At 39.8% G+C, this 20,440-nt stretch overlaps 1 protein-coding gene across 8 annotated transcripts in view; it reads left to right on the top strand.

Annotated features, from left to right (window-relative positions):
• LOC106078736 (neuralized-like protein 2) overlaps positions 1-20,440 on the top strand; it is a 51,545-nt gene that overhangs the window by 22,164 nt on the left and 8,941 nt on the right. For 7 of the 8 annotated variants that reach the window (XM_013239736.2, XM_013239738.2, XM_013239735.2 and 4 more), the window contains exon 2: positions 12,814-13,031. In XM_013239736.2, the coding sequence (XP_013095190.1) occupies positions 12,831-13,031 (201 nt within the window). In that variant the 5' untranslated portion in view covers positions 12,814-12,830. Of the gene's footprint in view, positions 1-7,945; positions 8,145-12,813; positions 13,032-20,440 lie in introns of those variants that run through there. The other variant, XM_056036740.1, reaches the window with a different exon arrangement.

Here is a 20,440-nt window from a genome sequence, read left to right as displayed (position 1 = left end):
TTTTGGTTTATTCATTTAATAAATTTCTAATACAGGTGATTTCTTGTAGTATAGTACAGGCTAGGATGGCCATTTTTGCCTAAATAGCTGAATCCTCTATATTCTCTCTATACAAATCTAGATCTATGTAGTAGGTTTAGATCTAGGCATTTAACTTCATTCAATGTATCAAGCTCACTCCAAACATTTGCCCATTTATTCTCTATTTAAAAAAAATCAACAAACAAACAAATATAATATTAGATCATTAACATTGATGTCTAAAACTTGTTGTTTGAAATAAATTTTGGTAAGAAAATCATAATTTAATACAAACACCCTATAAAAAATTGTTTTATGGAATCAAACAACTTGGCTTATGAATCAAATAAATCATCTCCAAAACCAGAATAAATATTGCTGGGCTCATTAGCAAAGATTTAGCCAGCAAAAAAATATTGTCTTAACCCTATAGGAAGAGGTAAAGTCATCCTGGTTACATAGGAAAAAAAAAACAACCTCTGACTTACAAATTTGAATTTCTTTTTTCTTACATAAAAAGACAGCTAAATGGAAGGATATTGGGTCAAGATCATTGGAAAATGGACATGCACATTATACAGCACGCTAGTTTCATAGTAAATATCAAAATAAAGATGTAATGACCAAAAAAACAGTGAGTTGAACGGATTCATGTAATGTCCAGAATAAATAAACTACTCTAGCTGAAAAAGAAATTGTACTTGAAATATAATATATATATATATATATATATATATATATATATATATATATATATTGTTACGAATCTCATTATCCAGGCTCTCTGCAAACTGCACCATACGCCACCAACTTAAAGAACTTGACAAGTCAGGGCTCCAAAATAACGTAAAGGTTTAGTGTCCATAAATAACAGCCAATACTGTACAATTGGCAGCACGTAGAACAGTACAAATAGCTCTGCGATAACAAATATCTCTCCGATAACACCGTTCCGCCGTATCAAGTCTTGCACTGGCCTCTCCGTCTGGTTCCGGGCTTGCACTGGGTTCAACAGTTCGGGACTGACTTCACACACTTGGGCTCGTTGTGTCGGACTCGATCACAGACCAAGATCAAGACGCCGTTCGTCTCAACTGTACTTGACAGTACTTCGCACTGAACCGTCGTAATGCTCCGTACAGGACCACACCGTTGAACTGTGCTGTAGTCGACCGTGTTCTGAACTCCTGTCGTGAACCCGCCTTCTGAACCCTTGCCGTGAACCGTCTTGACTGCGACACCTCCGCTCTTATATAGGGTCCCTACTGGCCTTCTCGAACCGGACAGAACGCCGCTCGACGTTTCTAGGTGGACAGATGACTACAACTCTTGTGACACTCCTGAGTTCTGTTCACGACGTCGATCCTTCCCGGACCGCCGTCGATCCTTCCCGAACCGCCGTGTTGGAACTCGTCTCGGCTGACAGTCGTAACTCGTCATGGTTGACCGCTCGTCTAGCGCTGGCCTGGGGCGATTAGCGTCGGCTGACTACACACACCACTACCCCCATTTGTGCCACCACCAGGTTTATAACACTGCCCCCTCCTTAGATCTGTCCGTCCCGGACAGAATCAACATCATGACATTGGCTGTAAAGTTTCATCGCTGCAGGCGGGGGTCGATCAGTGGCAGTTGGCCTGCCTCTTGAGCTTGATGGAGCCATCCATGTTGCAGTCAGCAATGGTCGCTTCCTTCTTCTCCTCCAATTGGGCTTCACCTGGTTGCATGGACGTCTTGCGTGCATCGCCATCCACGTTGAATTCAGAAAACGTTTTCTTCTTCTCCTCCAGTTAGCCTTCATCTGGTTGCATCGATGTCGTTGTCGCATCGTCATCCATGTTGCACTCAACAAAAGTAGCCTTCTTCTTCTCCGCCAGTTGGTCTTCATGTGGCTGCAGTTATTTCTTGGTAGAATCACCATGCACGTTGGACTACGCTAATGCCGCCTTCTTCTTTTCCTCCAGTTGATCGTCCTCTTGTTGCAGTGACGTTGTGGTTGCATCGCTCTCTTGTCGGTCGGTACTGAGGACAGCCACTTGACACATGGAGAGGTATAAGATGTAAGGGCTGGGGATACCAAGATCGTTGGCAAAAGAGGTGGCTTCATAGGGCTTTGCGAAGAAGAACTGGGATGGGCTTCAAATCCACAGGACAGGGAATTGTGGGACAGGTCATCATCTTCAGCCTTGTCTGGAGGGCATGCTCGTGGGGCAGATTGGTAACACTTCTCGTGCAAAGGTCCCTCGTTTTCGGCCTCAGGCTTCGTTCGGCTTTCTTTACCACCACCAGGACCTCTCTCTCTCGTCTCAGTATCGGGCCAATCACTTGTTGGTTTCGGACCTTGTAGATGACTTTCGTCTTTCAAATGTCCCTCAATGTCAACGTCAGACTGCCTTGGATTCTCTTTACCACCATCAGGACTTTCCTCTCCAGTCTTGGCAGCTGGACCAACGTCTGTTAGGTTCGGACCTGGCTGATATCTCTCGACTTGCATGTGTCTCTCAACGGCTTCGTCAGGTTTCAATGGGTCCTCATGATCACCACCAAGGCTCCTTTCTCTGGCTTTAGCATCTGAACGAACGTCTGAGTTGTTGATTCTCTCCTCCACAGCAGGTATGCGTTGGTTCATGGCGGCTATCTTGGTGTTCATGGCATCTATCTTGGAATTGGTGTTTTCTAGCCCCGAGTTCATAGCTGCCATCTGCTCCTGTTTGCTACTGGCGATTTGTCCCTGCATAGCTGCCATCTGTCCCTGCATAGCTGCCATCTGTTCCTGTTTGCTACTGGCGATTTGTCCCTGCATATCTGCCATCTGTTCCTGTATGGTACTGGTGATCTGTTGCTGCATTCTACTGGTGAGCTGTTCCAGCAAATCCGGTTCGACTTCAAAAAGGTATATGTCCGGATCTTCTTCTTCTTCCAACATGTCTTCTCGGAGGCGTGCTTGTATAGTTTCCTTGTTTCCATATGTCTTCAGCCTTCGTCCACGGAGTTCTTGCCTCAGTTCTCTAAATTCAAGTTCGTACAGCAGTTTCAGACGAGCCATAGTAGATCCGATCCAATCCGATTCCGATCCGATCCCACTTCTGACACCAGTGTTACGAATCTCACTATCCAGGCTCTCTGCAAACTGCACCATACGCCACCAACTTAAAGAACTTGACAAGTCAGGGCTCCAAAATAACGTAAAGGTTTAATTTCCATAAATAACAGCCAATACTGTACAATTGGCAGCACGTAGAACAGTACAAATAGCTCTGCGATAACAAATATCTCTCCGATAACACCGTTCCGCCGTATCAAGTCTTGCACTGGCCTCTCCGTCTGGTTCTGGGCTTGCACTGGGTTCAACAGTTCGGGACTGACTTCACACACTTGGGCTCGTTGTGTCGGACTCGATCACTGACCCAGATCAAGATGCCGTTCGTCTCAACTGTACTTGACAGTACTCCGCACTGAACCGTCGTAATGCTCCGTACAGGACCACACCGTTGAACTGTGCTGTAGTCGACCATGTTCTGAACTCCTGTCGTGAACCCGCTTTCTGAACCCTTGCCGTGAACCGTCTTGACTGCGACACCTCCGCTCTTATATAGGGTCCCTACTGGCCTTCTCGAACCGGACAGAACGCCGCTCGACGTTTCTAGGTGGTCAGATGACTACAACTCTCGTGACACTCCTGAGTTCTGTTCACGACGTCGATCCTTCCCGAACCGCCGTGTTGGCACCTGTCTCGGCTGACGGTCGTAACTCGTCACGGTTGACCGCTCGTCTAGCGCTGGCCTGGGGCCATTTGCGTCGGCTGACTACACACACACCACTACCCCCATTTGTGCCACCACCAGGTTTATAACAATATATATATATATATATATATATATATATATATATATATATATATATATATATATATATATATATATAATACATATAATACCCCCCCATTCCCATTTAAAAGCCATTATTTGGTAAGCAAATGTCAACTAAACATACAAATAGGCCTGTATATTACAGGCTCTGTTTATGATGAGGATTTAAGCACAGTTAATAAAAGAATAAAACATTACCTCAAATGCACACCATGACTCTAGAATCTATATGTACATTTCCACCACAGAGAATACATATTATGAAGGCATCTCTAAGAATGTTCCTTATTTTGAAAAAAAAATGGAATAGCAACCATTTGTAATATTCTCTAATAAATTTTTGAAAAATAAAATGGTTGTTTAAGGTTTTGGGATGACAGTCAAGTTTTTACTTGATTAAAAGATAACATTCATTACATTTTCTTTGGGCATACCACAGCTGATGACATTGTTTCTGTTCTGGGTGGGATGTTGGCAAGATATTTATTATTTCCAAAATCAAGTAACAATTGATTTGATAAAAGCATAGTTTTGTGTAGGTATGTATCACACAAATGGTCACACACATACACACAGATATATATACATTCATTGTTAATAAACCTCCTAAAATTTTGTTACGGAAAGGTGCTACTAACCCTGGACCACTGGTGGATCCAGGGGGGGGGGGGGTTGGTAGGGGGTTGATTTCCCCCACTCGGCCGACCCCCCCCCCCCCCCAACCATGGAGGGGAAGGGGCGGATGAATTTTAGTCAAGAAAACACACAATTTGTATACAAATTTATTAGTTATATGGTTTCCGGTCACTTCATCCCCTGTCATTTCATCCCCGGTCACTTCATCCCCTGGTCACTTCATCCCCTGGTCACTTCATCCCCTGGTCACTTCATCCCCGGTCATTTCATCCCCTGGTCACTTCATCCCTGGTCATTTCATCCCCTGATATAAGAAAACACACAATTTGTATACAAATTTATTAGTTATGTGGCTCCCGGTCATTTCATCCCCTGTCACTTCATCCCCCGGTCACTTCATCCCCGGTCACTTCATCCCCCCGGTCATTTCATCCCCTGATATTTTCATCATCTGATCATTTTTATCTAACAAATTTTAATTTTAAAAATTATGAAATGAGCAATATTTAATGTATTCATTTTTTATTTAAATGACAAAATTGTAACACGTTAATGTTTAAAAAGAATTAAAGCAAAATTATACAGGCGACATTATATCACGAGGATGGTTGAAATCTGCCTTTATTAGAAAAAAATAAAACCTTATTTCAAGGCTAAAAATGACGCGCACATTTTCAAGAAAGAGCGATTGAAAAATAAAATAAAGATTTCCACTACTTGCACCACACCTTGGCCTTTGATGATAAGTTATCAGCGGCATGATCATAATTATTCTAATCGCACTTCTATCTCTCAAATGATTTTTTTCTGCTTCCACCAAACCTTGGCCTTCGATCCGGATAATATTATGATATTACAACCCCCACATCCAATAGAAGCGCTATAGCTAAGTACACATCCATATTTACAATATAATATAAGATTTCTCATTAAGAAAACAAAGTGGAAGATGAAACACTATAAACACATTAGTAACAAGTCATAAAATGTCAAAAAGCATTCTACATAATCATATTTATATATAAAATATTGAATAGGGGATGAAATGAGCGGGGTGAAGTGACCAGGGGATGAAGTGACCGGGGATGAAATTACCGGTCACCTAGTTATGTGAATATATACTAATTATTTATATTTCAACCTATTTTTAGATTATTTCGCCCCCCCCCCCCCCCCAAAAAAAAAAAAAGTATGTTGGCTGATATGGGGAGGTGGTGATGGCATCAATAACCACTATAAACTTTCGAAAGGGGGGGGGAGCCAATTTATTTGTAGAAATCACATCTTGTTAACAGAATCAATTAAATATCTATAGAATTAAAACTTGTTATTGATATTTTAACATATCTTTATATTATGTTGTTCCCCTGTTGGCTGATAGGGTGGGGGGAGGGGGGTGAATACCTCTACTGCCCTCCCCACTATAGCCCTCTGAGTGGGAGGTGCGGTCCTATTTTTATGGAGAAATCATAATTTGTGAACAAAATTATTTGAATATCTATATAATATAAGGTACATATTGAAATGTGAACCAATTTGTATATTATGTTGCTCCACACTCTAATCGCAAATTTTATCACTAGTAAATATAAAATGAAAACGGGTTGTACCAGGTGGGAGGGGCGATACATGCAATCGCATTCTGCCCATCGGACAAACCAATACTTTTTCTTTTTGTATTATAGTTTAGAAATTAACAAATTTTTTTTAAAAGTCACTAACATAATTTATATATGCTATAAATTAAATTCTTATATCGAGTCGCCCCACCCCTATTCTTTAATGCCAAATGCAATCATTAGCAGAAATTATAAAAAAGAGGCGAGGATTAATCGTTTTCACTCTACCGCCCCCTCCCCTTTCCAGACAAAAACATGACGTTTTAAAACAGAATAGTCAAATATGGCGACAGAGTTTATGTAATTTCACACGAATTTATCATAATTATTTTAAGAAAGACTTTGCTTTGAAAAATTTAGAATTCATATGAAATTTTTAAACATAAGAGTAACGAATGAGATGAGTTCTAAACCCAAATATTCTTTTCCTAGTTGCCTTTTTCCAACCTTAAGTCAATCTGATATTTTTCAAGTTAAATAAATTTGGGACTATAACTCACAATTTATGCTTGATTTCTAAGAATGCAAACAAATAAGAGGTAGAATCTAATTGGTCCACTTAATTTCTCTTCCCGCTTCCAAATTTTTTGTTTCGAGCTTTGAATTATAGTTATGTAACAAAACCAAGTTACAAACATGCCTATTGAACAAAATGTATCACAGGTCAGATAAATGCGTTTCTGTAGTGAAGAATGCAAGAAAACGCTATTGCCCCGAACCTCACTGATGAATAGTGAACTGTAGATGTCAGGAGAATGCGTTTCTGCAGTGAAGAATGCAAGAAAATGTTTTTGGCGTCGGACCCCACTGGGCGAACTTATAGCGCTCCCCAAGATCTCCTAGATGTCTAGAGAAAGACCTCAACATGTTTTCATGTTTTTTAAAATTATTTTTCAAATATAATTTGTTTTTTCGGCGGCGATCCTCAAAGCCTTAATCTTTAATTATACTTATATATATATTTATATATATATTTAAATATATGCTGTATGCGCGTTTATGCTTAGGGTTAGGGTTTACTGCGCGTTAGGGTTAGGGTTTGGATTAAAAAAATCCCCCCCCCTCCGCTAGTGCCCTGGACCCAAGTTCTTCTATATTCTATAACTAAATTATCATTTTAAAAAATGCTAGAGTATTTTGTTAGGTCTATAAATAATAATAATCTAGGCTCAAGGCAAAGACTATCTAGAACTAATAAATAAGCTAATTAACTATATCTAAAACTAAGCAAACACATAACATATTGACTAGATCTAGTAAACAAGTCTAAGTAAGCTACTGGTAGTTAGAATTTAGAAGTTCCAGTTAAGTAAGGTCTGATAGGATCTATTGACTACTTTGTTAGCCAATAAATATTTATAGATCTATTAGCTTAATCTTTTATTTGAAAAAGAACTAACTTTGAACATAGGTGCAACAAAGTTTAATTTATACCAGTATAGTATCAGAGTGCATATTATATAAAAAAAATGAAAGTTTAAAACAAACATTTATTTAAATTATAGTAATTTAAATAAAAGCATAGTGTTGAAAGATCTATATTTATATATATATTGCAAAAATGGTAGATTTTTATTAATGTCTTGAAGCTATAAGAAGCATCATGCTTGCAGGCTTTTTGGGGTTGCCTACCCACCCTTTCTGGCAAAATGGGGATCCATGCAATCTATAGTCTACATAATTTATAATCAAGAACTAGTAGATCTAGAGTCCTAATTCACATTATTTATTGTGACAATTAAGTGTGATTATGCTATCTGAATTAGTGAATGTGATGGAGGATTTGGTAGATGATACTAATTTAGTATTTAGATCTAGACTTTTTAGTCCCTAGACCAGTGATCTTCAATTGGGCGAAAATGTCCCCAGGGGAATGATTTTATGATAACGTGTGGCACTTGGAGCCAAAGGGCAGTGGGGATTGCTTATGCACAAAAGGGCTTCTAGGGAGCGCTTGGCTCAAAAGGGGAACACAGAAATGAAAGAGAAGAAATTGCAGGTACTCTGAAACAAATTAATTTTGTTCAAAATAAACTCTGCCAAAGATATTTTAATTAGCTTGCTTCTAATTTAAGAACAGAAACAATGTTAGAGATTACTTCCAATTAGGTTCAAGAATTCCCTTTTTCTATGAAATATAAATATTTTTTATATTTAAGTGTAGTATTTCTGTTTTTGTTTTTAATTCTTTCCCACATAAAAGTATATATTATTTCATACAAAGACAAGGTAATAAGCTTGTTCTAAGTTCTACAGTAAATAAATAAGTGTGAACAAACACATACCAGCCTTCTACATTCAAAGAGTCTTGTTTCTAATTCTACCAGTCCTTTCCCCAGCAAACCTGAATACTGACAGACAACTGCCTTCCCCGCTTCGCTCCAGGTCCCTACTACAGTTTTCAGACAGCACAAAAGATGGCTCCTTAGTTCCTAAAACTTCAGAATCTTCCTAATCTCTTGATACACTGTTCTTTCCTCTATCCCAGTGTCTTCCTGTTCTTGTTCAATAGTGCGCTCGTACGGACCATAAGCACTGGTGCAAGGCAGGGTTACAGCAATATATTGTAATAACTGAAGGGAGGCAACTCAACAAAATATAGGTGTTTATTTACATGGAGACATGACAAACATATAGGACATCTGCATCGAGCACAGCATCTTCACATCAGTTTTAGACTTGGGCGGAAATTGTCCTCTTCTCCCTAATGTCAACATCCTTCCTAGTCTAGTCACTAATAGTGTGCACCTTCTGCACTATCTTGTATGGCGGGTTTTCGTCCAGAAAAGAAACAGTGCAGTAGAGGTTTGACAGTTCAGGTGGAGGTCGATCGGTGGGAGCCACAGACGGCAGTGAGCGTGTTTCCCACGAAGTCATCCGCACTGTCTTCCTCCGATGCCGTTTTCTCTTTCTCCAATTGATCATGCTGTTCTTGAGACAATGGCGTGGCCGTTTGACACACAAATAGATAGTGTCAAGCACTGTTTTCTTCAACACAGCTGTTGATCAGACACACTGTTTCAGCAGACCCTCCCGACAGACGTCTATCAATGGAGCTTCAGCTTCACATACAGCCACGCTGCAAACGAAGTCCACTGCGCTGCAGTCATCTTCAGCTAACAGTCACACGTCCAGGAGATAGATCTCTTTCAAGTTCAAGTTGAAGATGTCTTCCTCTTGACAGCTCAGATTTAGCCTGGATTGACTGACACCGTCTATGCCAATTCGATGATGATGGCAGAAGTACAAATGCCTTGTTGGTTGTTTTCTTGGCATCCACATTCTCTGTGTGAAGTGTCACAATTACAGTTCATGCTTAACTTCTGGATGCAGTTATTGACCTTTAAATTTCTCTCATGAGCAAAGGCAGATAGACAGAGGTCTTTAAGATCCTTAGCAACAGGCTTGGACGCAGAGCCAATGTTTTCTTGATCTGACCAGCTCATTAAGGTATTCGTAATAGGTACAACAGGAAAAAAGCTTCAGGCACATAACAGACTTTAGTTTCTTCATTTGTCTCTTTTCTTTCGATTCAGTACATCCCGTTGAAATCGTCGCAGCAATCATTGTCACGTTTCTCATCTTGAAATTCACACCCAAGAGACTTGCCTACAACACAATTACAGACGGCGCTCCAATCCCCAGCATCTCCATCACCACTGTTTGTGCAGCCACAGTCCTGACCATGCAACTTCTTCACCAAGTCTACAGGCAACTGCTCCTTCATCAACGAGTCTATTCCTTCTTTCGCTTGTGACACCATGTTATCTACCTTGTTCCACATCCTGTTTATTTGTTCACACATTGCATCAATACCTTCCAGTATCTTGCCAATAAGCTCAACGATCTCCGGCTCAATTTCAAATAGGTAGGTCTCCGGATTTTCTTCTTCATCGATCAGGGCTTGCCGGAGATGAGCTGTTAGCACCTCCTTGCTACCACCAAGCTTAAGACGTCTGTAACGAAGTTCCTGCTTAAGCTCTTTAACTAAGAGTTGGTCTAGTTGTTACAAAGATGCCATTGTGATGGAATCCTACCTCCTCTTTTTGAGTTGCCTAAAATCTCACTTCCACTCAGGTATTACAATATTCAGAATCTCCCCCAACCTTTGGCTGCAAATCGGAATGGAGGGAATTTAAACATAAGTCAAAACTTCATCTTCCTGATTTTATCAAATTTAGTTTATCACTTTGTAGCTGCAAGTTAATCTAATCAAATTTATGAAACAAGTCTGTTCAATACACTATGTCTGATTTGTACTTAATTACTATTTTATTTCAAAATTGGATGTTAACCATTCAAGAACTCCAAAACAGCATTAGAAGGAGAAAAAATATTTCCTTTTGTCCACTGTCGTTCTTCAGTGTGAAAGAGCAATTAATAAAAGCTATCAGCAAAGAACAGTTCTTCGTGGATTTCTTGATTCATAAGATTTAACATTTACAATTTAAAAAAAAAATTAATTCAAAACTGTTAAAATTTAAAGGATTAACTAAGCAAATATAAGTGTGTATGGGTTCCTCGACAAAATAGCTCCGATAAAAAAGCATGCAAAAAAAATTCTGTCATTTTGCAAAAATACTTTATATATAATAAAATTTGAATAGAGCCAAATTTTGTTTTATTTTAATGTTATCATTATTTTTCAATCATTTTGCAGAAAGCACTGCAGATATCTTAAAATATGATCATGAAAACATTATGCAAGATTTATAATAATCTTATATGAATAATTTCAAAATGTAGCATTTATTTATATTCCAAAAGTGCACTTCAAAAACACACAAAGATACTTCTATACTTGTCATATTTACACACAAACACACACACACACAACTTTCACAAAGTTAAATTGTATACAATGTCATGTAGAAACTTCATCAGTGGCTTGTTTACATACATTGACAATATAACTGCAAAATGTCTGTTAATTTGGAGCTATTTTGTCTTGCTTGCAGCTTTATTTCGTTCCCCAGCATTGTACCTTAGAATCTGTTGTCAATTTTCTCCTGTTCTCTGGGGAAGTGAGAGATTAACTTGTAGACATTGGAGGGGGTGGCCCTCAATAGACAGCTGAAATGCATGGTGTCATCCCTTCACTGAATTGTTTGTTCGTGGTAGATTGTCCTGTTCTCAATCTCTAACATTCCATTAAGCTATCAGAAATCTTGGAGTCACTCTTCGAGTTCATCTCTGGCGACCATTATAGTTGTCCCCACAATAGTCATATGAATTCCCTACTGGCAGAATTTACAGATAAGAATATGATAGTCAGTTTAACTAATCCTGACACACATAAGTTTGCCAATGTTGCAAAAAGAGACGCTCTTATCAAAGAGAGATGGACAAAATAATCAAGATTTCTGGTTAAACTGTAATACACATCAGCATCAACATATACCTAGTCCTTGAACATATTTTAAGCAAGTTATGCATTTTAAACATTGATGAAAAAGGAGAATGAGATGAAATTTTAAAGTACACTCTTTCTCTGCAAATATGGCATACTTTTAGATCTAATATTATAATATTGAAGAAGATAGAGACCTCAACAAACAAGGCTTACCAGAACCTTCACTTACTAAAATCTGTTATGTTTATGCACACATATATTACACCATGCTAATTTGTTTGGAAATTTTGCGTTTTTGTTGGGTCACTGTGTGTATGTGTTAACTTCATTTATGGAAAATAAAATTTTAAGTTTCAACCTGCTTAAATGATATCCGCTATTTTTTCACTTTCGTAGACCCCTTGAAAGTCACCTTAGACCCCTGGGTGTCTGTCTATATAGACCACTTTGGGAATTACTGTTTAAGATTTTTTAACATCATTCAAACTATTGTAAATTATAGTCCAATACAGTCAAAGCAATATTTTTCGATAACCTATATAGCAAGGTACTAAGGAGTGATTGTTTTCTGTTAACTTAAATTTTTAAAAATCTGTTTTAAAAGAATATGAGTTTTGACATACCTTGCTTACATGTTTGCTAAAAAAGTTTTGTCTTATTATATTTGATAAAATATTTAATACAGTGAGTCCCAGCTTAATTACAGGGTTAGGGACCAGAAAGTCTGTTGTTAAGCATGTTTTGTCTTTAAGTGTGACCCTCTTCTCCCCTTTGCAGTCTCTTTCAGTTTCTCTTTATCTTCAAGTATGGTGGAATGAGAAAACCCCATGCTACTAGCAATTACTAAGACTTTTATTCCACCTTCCTACTTCTGTATGATCTTAATCTACATGTCTAGGTAGATGTTTTTTCTGGGCTTTTTAGCAAAAGATCCTGTAGAAATCATACACTTCCTTTTGTCAGCCATGATGATCATAACATTGTTAAAAAACAAGTTGTTGTGCAATTGTATGGTGTGAGAAAGAGCAATCACTTTGTCAAGATGAGCTGTCTGTGTCAAGCTTATTATACACAGCACACCACTGTGTTGCCATCACTCCGCACACCACGCCAAAAAAAACAAGAATGTCGCTCTGCCATCAGTCCTAAATCGGATTAAAAGGAATAAATGTTTATTCATGAAAATCCATTGTAACAGATTTTTCAGATTATTAAAATCTAAGCCTAATGTTTTAGAATTAATTATCACCTTTTTATTACCAGTATCTTTTTGTTTTAAAAGTTTAAATATTTAAACATGTTCATTTTTTTAAAGGGTTGAAATTCAAGGAGATGCCTGTTCGAAGGTTCCACAAATCTCATGGTCAAAATATTAGACTTCTTCAGAATAACACTGTTGCATTAAGAGAAGTTAGTTTTGCACACGCCTTGGTATTTAGTGAAAAACCTTTACAACCAGGAGAGATATTTCTTGTCGAAATAGAAAAAACAGAACGTGGTTGGAGTGGCCACATGAGGATAGGCCTCACAGAGGTATAATTTAAAATATCATTTAAAAAATAAATAATGAAATATTTTTAATATTGCTTTTTTATACTTAATAATTGTTTATATTATAATTAGGTGACCGGTCATTTCATCCCCAATTAAATATTTTTCTTTTTCATTGTTTAATTGTGCTGTTAAGGCTTTGACTTGAAGCCCTCCTTTCATCTAATATATATGCGTTGATAGTGTTTCCTCTTCCAATTTGCATTCTTGATGAGAAATGTTATATTGTAAATCTGGATGTGTACTTGGCTATAGCGCTTCTATTGGATGTGGGGGATGTAATATTATAATATTATCCTGCGCATGACATAATGATTAAAGGCCAAGGTGTGGTGGAAGTAGTGAAAATGTTTTGAGAGATAGAAGTGAGATTAGAATAATTATGACCGTGCCACTATCATCAAGGCCAAGGTGTGGTAGAAGTACCACCATGTTTCGCTTTATTTTATTTTTCAATCGCTCTTTCTTGAAAATGGGTGCATCATTTTTAGCCTTGAAATAAGTTTTTTTTTTTTTTCTAATAAAGGCTGACTTCACCCATCCTCGGGATATCATGTTGCCTATATAAGTTTTGCTTTAATTCCTTTTAAGGAATAACAAATATTGTTCAGCAATATGAATCGATTGATCGTCTTCTGTACTTACAATCGATAGCCTATCTATCTTATTGATATAGATGAACACAAAAACACTTTTTTACATTACCTCTTTATTTATACATGTTAAATTTTTATGGCTTTTAATGTGCGTTACACTTTTGTCATTTAAAAAAAAATGAATTAATTAAATATTGCTCATTTCATAATTTTTACAATTACTATTTGTTAGATAAAATGATCAGATGATGAAAATAACGGGATGAAATGACTGGGAACCTATAATTAACTCATTCTGACTGTTCATTAGTTTGTTAAACTTTGTTGATTAATTTATTTCACAACAAATTTCCACCACTCTTCTTTCTCCTTCCTGCACTTTTTAAAAATAAAATCCCATTTTATGATTTATCTTTAGTCAAAAAAGAAAAGAAGAAGAAAAAAAGTAGAAACTAACTGCCAATACATTTTCTTAGGAAATTCTTAAATAAAATTTACAATTAGAATGTGAAATTGAATTTTAAACCATCAGTTTGACATCAAAGAGCTTTATAAATTATTGTTACTCATGTCATTTTCTGTTATGCCGTCCTCTTTTAAGCCAAAATATTTACAGTACTTCAGTGCCTCACTGATGTCAACATACCGAGTATTTAACTTTCCGTGCCTACTCTCCAATAGTAATATTAAAGAGATGATTTTTACAAAGCTTCTCTATACAGATGATTGCGCCCCTTTTTGCACAGACCAATCATGAGCTTACAATTGCTGTCAATGTATTTACTGAGGCAGCTGCTTTGTTTTGGTTTGACTATCTACTTTTTCTAATTAACATGAAAATTAGCTATATAGTACTGTACAATATAACATGTGTGGAACCGGTCAGCATTAACAGACATCACTCAAATTAATGCTGCATTCACTGCTGACTCTGCACATATGACTAGGGAGCAAACCGTCCCGAGACATGACGTTTAACTGCGCTCCTCTTTCCTTAGCACTTTTGGAGCTTAAAAGTGCCCTACTTCTTTTCTATCATTGTGTCTGCCTCCTCTTTTACTCAGTCTGCCTTCATTGATCATCACTCTGTCTCCTTATCTTTAAAACCTCCCTATGTCATTGTCCATTTGCCCTGGACTGCGACGGGTAAGGTAGGATAAAGAGATCCTGGGGATAAACCACCACAACACAATACTTTGGCTCCAAGTTCCCCTAGACCTGAGGCCCAGGTGGCCCGCTCTAGGTCAACCGGCTGGTCATGCCGAGCTACCAGCATAGGTGAAGGGCGGTGGCTGGAGGGTCAATCAGGGAGCTGCTGTATCGGACACATGCTCGATGCAGCAGCTGACTGAGTATAGCACCTGTGTAGCCCTGGTAGGCTCATTCTGGACATCCAAATAGCCCGTCCCCTTGTTGGACTCGATGGGGGGTGAGTAGCACAGGTGCCGAACTAATAAGTACACCTATGGATAAACAACTTGCCCCAGACCTATTTATGAATTTGTGAACATGTACTATTTACATTAGATTTTTACCAAATAATTAAATTTTTACTACTTTACTATTTTAACTTTGAATAGACCTTGATTTTAATGATATGACTGTATAGAATTTGGCCCTTGTTGTTTAGAGAGAGAGTAGTCCTTACGGCACGACATGGCCTAAATTGTGCCGATGTGCCTAAAAACAAAATCAAAATCAAATCAAATGCACAGTTGAGGGAAAAAGCCTTACAAAGATGAGCCATTTTCTCATCTATAAGTCAGTAGTGGGAGAGCCCAAGAGTTTATCTAAGCTACACAAATCATTGGAACTTCTCGTAGAAGTTGATAGTAAGATACACTCTGATGGGCTTTTATGATGCAGAAAAATCTCTGATCTCCAAGTGGAAGTCAAGAGTTTGAACACCAGCAGAGGTGTAATCAACTCTAGAGACCTGCTGAAATGTTCCGAGAAGGAAATAGTGGAGGGTTTTGAAGGAGTCACCCATGCCCGACGCATTACCAGGCGCAGGGATGGTGAGCAGGTCAAAACCGCCACTATTATCCTCACATTCGGAACTAGAACACCGCCAGAGTATGTGAAGGCAGGATACCTAGGAGTTCCAGTGAGGCCCTGCATACCTAACCCTATGAGATGCTTCAAGTGCCAGGGTTATGGACACAGCGCGGCAGTCTGCAAGACGAACACTCCTGTGTGCTAGATGTGCTGGAGAGGGTCATGAAGACAAGGGCTGCACAGCCCAGTTTAAATGCCCAAACTGTCACGCTGGACACTCAACCTACTCTAAGGACTGCCCTTTGTGGAAACAGGAGGTTGCCGTGCAGGAGAACAAGGCAAGAAATGGATATACCTTCAGGCAGGCGAAATCGGCTGTATTGGCCCTACCCAAGGGCCAATTCGGCTTGACAAAGACCTACGCCCAGTCTGTTGCTAAGATAGGAAGATCCATAGACAACAGATGGACACATTGACCCCACCACCCCCTCCTCCTCCAACTCAGAAGAAAACACCGCCAAAGAACACACACCCTGTTGTCATGCTAAAGAACAGGTTCTCTGTGCTCGCTGATGAGAGCAAGGAGACTGAGCAGCATGTCAAAACCAACACTCCGGGAGAACCCGGAGACATCATGTCTTACACAGGTTCTCCTCAGAGAACCCAGCCAGACATCCCAACCTCTACCAAATTAGAGGTTGACCAACTTCCTAAGGGGAGAAATCAAAGCGGAGAGGATGCCCGAGGTGAGAGAGGAGGAAATAACCTCCGCTCTAACCAGAGGGATCTCCCCTCTCCAGAGAGAAAGACTTCCCCCAAAGGGGGTTGTCCTCCTCTCCATCCAAACCCAAGAATAAAAATACCAAGGTCACTGGAATAAAGGGAAACCCCTCCGGGGGCCTCCCAAGGCCTAATAGCTCCAAGTAGGTCATTTAGAATAAGCCATGGATTCCAGAATTGTACAGTGGAATTGTAGAGGCCTCAAGGCCAATTATGAGGAAATGCAGCTACTGATGGACTCTGAGACTCCTGTAGCTATCTGCTTACAGGAAACATTTCTAAAAGATAGCATCAGTTTCCGAAGCTACAGTTCTTACAGCAAGAATGTTGAAGATGCAGAGAGAGCATCAGGTGGAGTCTGTATCCTTGTGAAGGACAGCATTCCCCATGAGAAGGTAGAACTACAGACCACACTACAGGCCATAGCAGCTAGGATAACCCTTCACAAGGTTATCACTTGCTGCAGCCTGTATCTACCACCAGGCGCTCCATTAAACCGAACAAACATGGAGGACCTATTGAAACAACTCCCCCGGCCTTATTTAATCCTTGAGGATTTCAATGCCCATAACACCATGTGGGGATCCAACAATACCGACTCAAGAGGTCGTATGCTGGAGGATATCTTCCTCCAACATGATTTATGCATACTTAATGATGCATCACCGACCTACTTGCACCCAGGAACTGGATCACTCACATGCATCGACCTCACCGTATGCGTCCCGGACTTCTGGACGATTTTAAATGGTCAGTTAGCAATGATCTACGGGGAAGTGATCACTTCCCAATCATCATTACTAACAATCTCCCTTCATTGGGACGACCTCAGCGGTGGAAACTGAATAAGGCCGATTGGGAACAATTCCAAAAAAGATGCTCCGAGGATATCACAGAAAATATCCTCCATGAACAGAACCCAGCTGATACCTTTGCTAGCAAGCTACTAAGTATAGCCAGGAAAGTTGTACCCCTAACCTCTGCAAATCCAAAACGGCCTAGCAAACCATGGTTTAATACAGCTTGCAAAAGTTCTATTGGTGATAGGAAAAAACGACTGGCTGCATTTATAAAGAATCCTTCCCAGGAAAACCTAAAGCTATTCAGGATAGCTAGATCAAAGGCTAGACAAACCATACGGTCAGCCAAAAGGAATTCCTGGAGAAGTTTTGTCGGCAGTCTGGATGCCAAAACTTCTGCTAGAGCGGTTTGGAAGGCAGTAAGGCGAATCAAAGGGAAAGAATCAAATGCAATAGGGCATTTGAAAAACCAAGGACGAACTGTCACGTCCCCCAGAGAAATAGCTGACTGCCTTGCATCCTCAATAGCAGAAAAATCATCCACTGCACACTACACGCCAGAGTTCCAAAAAGTCAAAACCAGGGAGGAAAGACACCCCATAGATTTCAGGTCAGAGAACAATGAAGACTACAACAAACCGTTCTCGCTTGAGGAACTGAGGGAATCGCTGGACAAGTCACATGACACAGCACCTGGAGAAGACGAAATCCATTACCAGTTCCTCAAGCACCTTCCCAAACCCTCATTGGCAGTCCTGCTAGGGGTCTATAACTGTGTGTGGCAAACAGGCGCTTTCCCAAACAGCTGGAGGAAAGCCACAGTTATACCGATACCTAAACCGGGAAGAGACGGCTCTGACCCAGCTAACTATCGACCAATAGCACTAACAAGCTGCATCTGCAAAACCATGGAAAGAATGATTAACAGTAGGCTGGTCTGGTACCTGGAAAGGAATAAAGTGATCTCAAACTACCAGTGCAGATTCCGGCAGGGGCGGACAACAACTGACCACCTGGTATGGCTGGAAGCTTATATTAGAAATGCATTACTCAGAAGAGAACATCTAGTAGCTGTATTTTTCGATATAGAAAAGGCCTATGACACAACCTGGAAACATGGCATTCTACGTCACCTGGCGCTTATGGGGCTTAAGGGACACCTCCCCTGTTTTGTGGAGGAATTCCTGAAAGAGTGAAAATTTCAGGTTCGAGTGGGCAACTCCGCTTCTGACACTCATGACCAGGAAATGGGTGTACCCCAGGGCAGCATTCTGTCAGTCACCTTGTTCAACATTAAAATAAATAGCATCATAAATGCGCTGTCCCCTGGCATAGAGTGCTCTTTGTATGTTGATGACTTTGTCATTCTTACTTATGGGAAAAACATGAACACCTTAGAAAGAAAATTACAGTTATGTTTAAACAAAATTCAGGGTTGGGCAAACTATAATGGTTTCAAATTCTCAGACTCCAAAACAGTTAGTATGCATTTTTGTAATCTAAGGGGACTCCACCCAGACCCTGAACTATTTATACACAAAAAGAAGATCCCTGTCGTGAAAACTACAAAATTTTTAGGCCTCACCTTAGATTCCAAATTTAATTTTCTCCCCCACATTAAGGAACTTAAGAAGAAATGCTAAAAGTCATTAAATATACTAAGAGTACTCAGCCAAACGGACTGGGGAGCTGACAGAGATACCTTGCTGCTGCTCTATCGGAGTCTAATTCGATCCAAGCTAGACTACGGATCCATAATGAGAGAACCCATCCAAAATTTAACCCCACCCATTGACCAAATCTCTAAAATAGAAACCCCTCAGAATCCTCCTTGGCTAATTTAATTAAATTAAATTTATCCCTTCTTAATTTCAAAAAAGAAAATACAGACCCAAGCATACTACAAGTCCACTTTAGGGAACTGCAGGAGAGCTATGGAGATTGTGGCACCATCTACACAGACGGATCCAAAATGGATGGAAAGTTCGCGTGTGCCTGCTCCTTTCAGAACAAAACAATCTCCCGTAGACTCCCTGATGGCTGCTCCATCTTTACAGCCGAATTGCATGCAATATCGCTTGCACTTATGGCCGTTAAAGCATCAGAAAGGAGGAAATTTATAATCTGCTCCGACTCCAAATCTGCATTGCAAGCTTTGAAGCGGATGAAGACTGACATCCCATTGGTACATAAGAGCCTGAAGCTGTTGGACCAAATAACAGCCGACCGTAGAGATGTCACCTTCATCTGGGTCCCCTCCCATGTTGGCATTGAGGGAAACGAAGCCGCAGACAGAGAAGCAAAGAGAGCCCTAAATCATGCTGTGTCAGGAACCCAGGTTCCCTGCTCTGACCTGAGACAAAGTATTGCCTCTGCCACCTATCGAGAGTGGCAGAACCGATGGGAGGCTGAGACTCACAGTAAACTCAGGCAGATTGTGGCGGATGTCAGGTGGCGGCCCACATCTAAGGGTCTGACAAGGCGTGATAGCACGACCATGTCCAGACTTAAGATTGGCCACACCTACATCACGCACTCTTTTGTGCTGAAGAGAGAGGAGCCCCCACTTTGTGAGTACTGTGACTCTCGCCTCACCGTGGAACATATCCTCGTTGATTGCCCCAGATACAGGATGTCAGGGCGAAATATTTTAGAGCCACTAATTTAAAAGCACTATTTGATAATGTCAACCCTGGGAAGGTACTGAGCTTTATCCGGGAAGTGGGGCTATCTACGAAGATCTGATTTATGAGTTTGTGGACATGTACTATTTACATTAGATTTTTACCAAATAATTAAATTCTTACTACCTTTACTATTTTAACTGTGAATAGACCTTGATTTTAATGATATGACTGTATAGAATCTGGCCCTTGTTGTTTAGAGAGAGAGTGGTCCTAAAGGGACTGCAGGCACGACATGGCCTAAATTGTGCCGATGTGCCTCAAATCAAAAATCAAATCAAACCAGGATGTCAGGGAGAAATATTTTAGAGCCACTAACTTAAAAACACTATTTGCCAATGTCGACCCTTGGAAGGTACTGGGCTTTGTCTGGGAGGTGGGGTAGTCTACGAAGATCTGATTTTTGAATTGTGAACATATAATATTTACATAAGATTTTTACCAGATTATTAAATTTTTACTACCTTTACTATTTTAACTATGAACAGACCTTGTTTTTAATGATTTGACTGTATTTAGCCCTCGTTATGTAA

The sequence above is a fragment of the Biomphalaria glabrata genome, chromosome 7, assembly GCF_947242115.1.
Source record: "Biomphalaria glabrata chromosome 7, xgBioGlab47.1, whole genome shotgun sequence".
Classification (NCBI taxonomy): Eukaryota; Metazoa; Mollusca; class Gastropoda; family Planorbidae; genus Biomphalaria; species Biomphalaria glabrata.
Note: the sequence above shows the minus strand (reverse complement) of the source record. Positions and strands in the feature narration are given on the sequence as shown.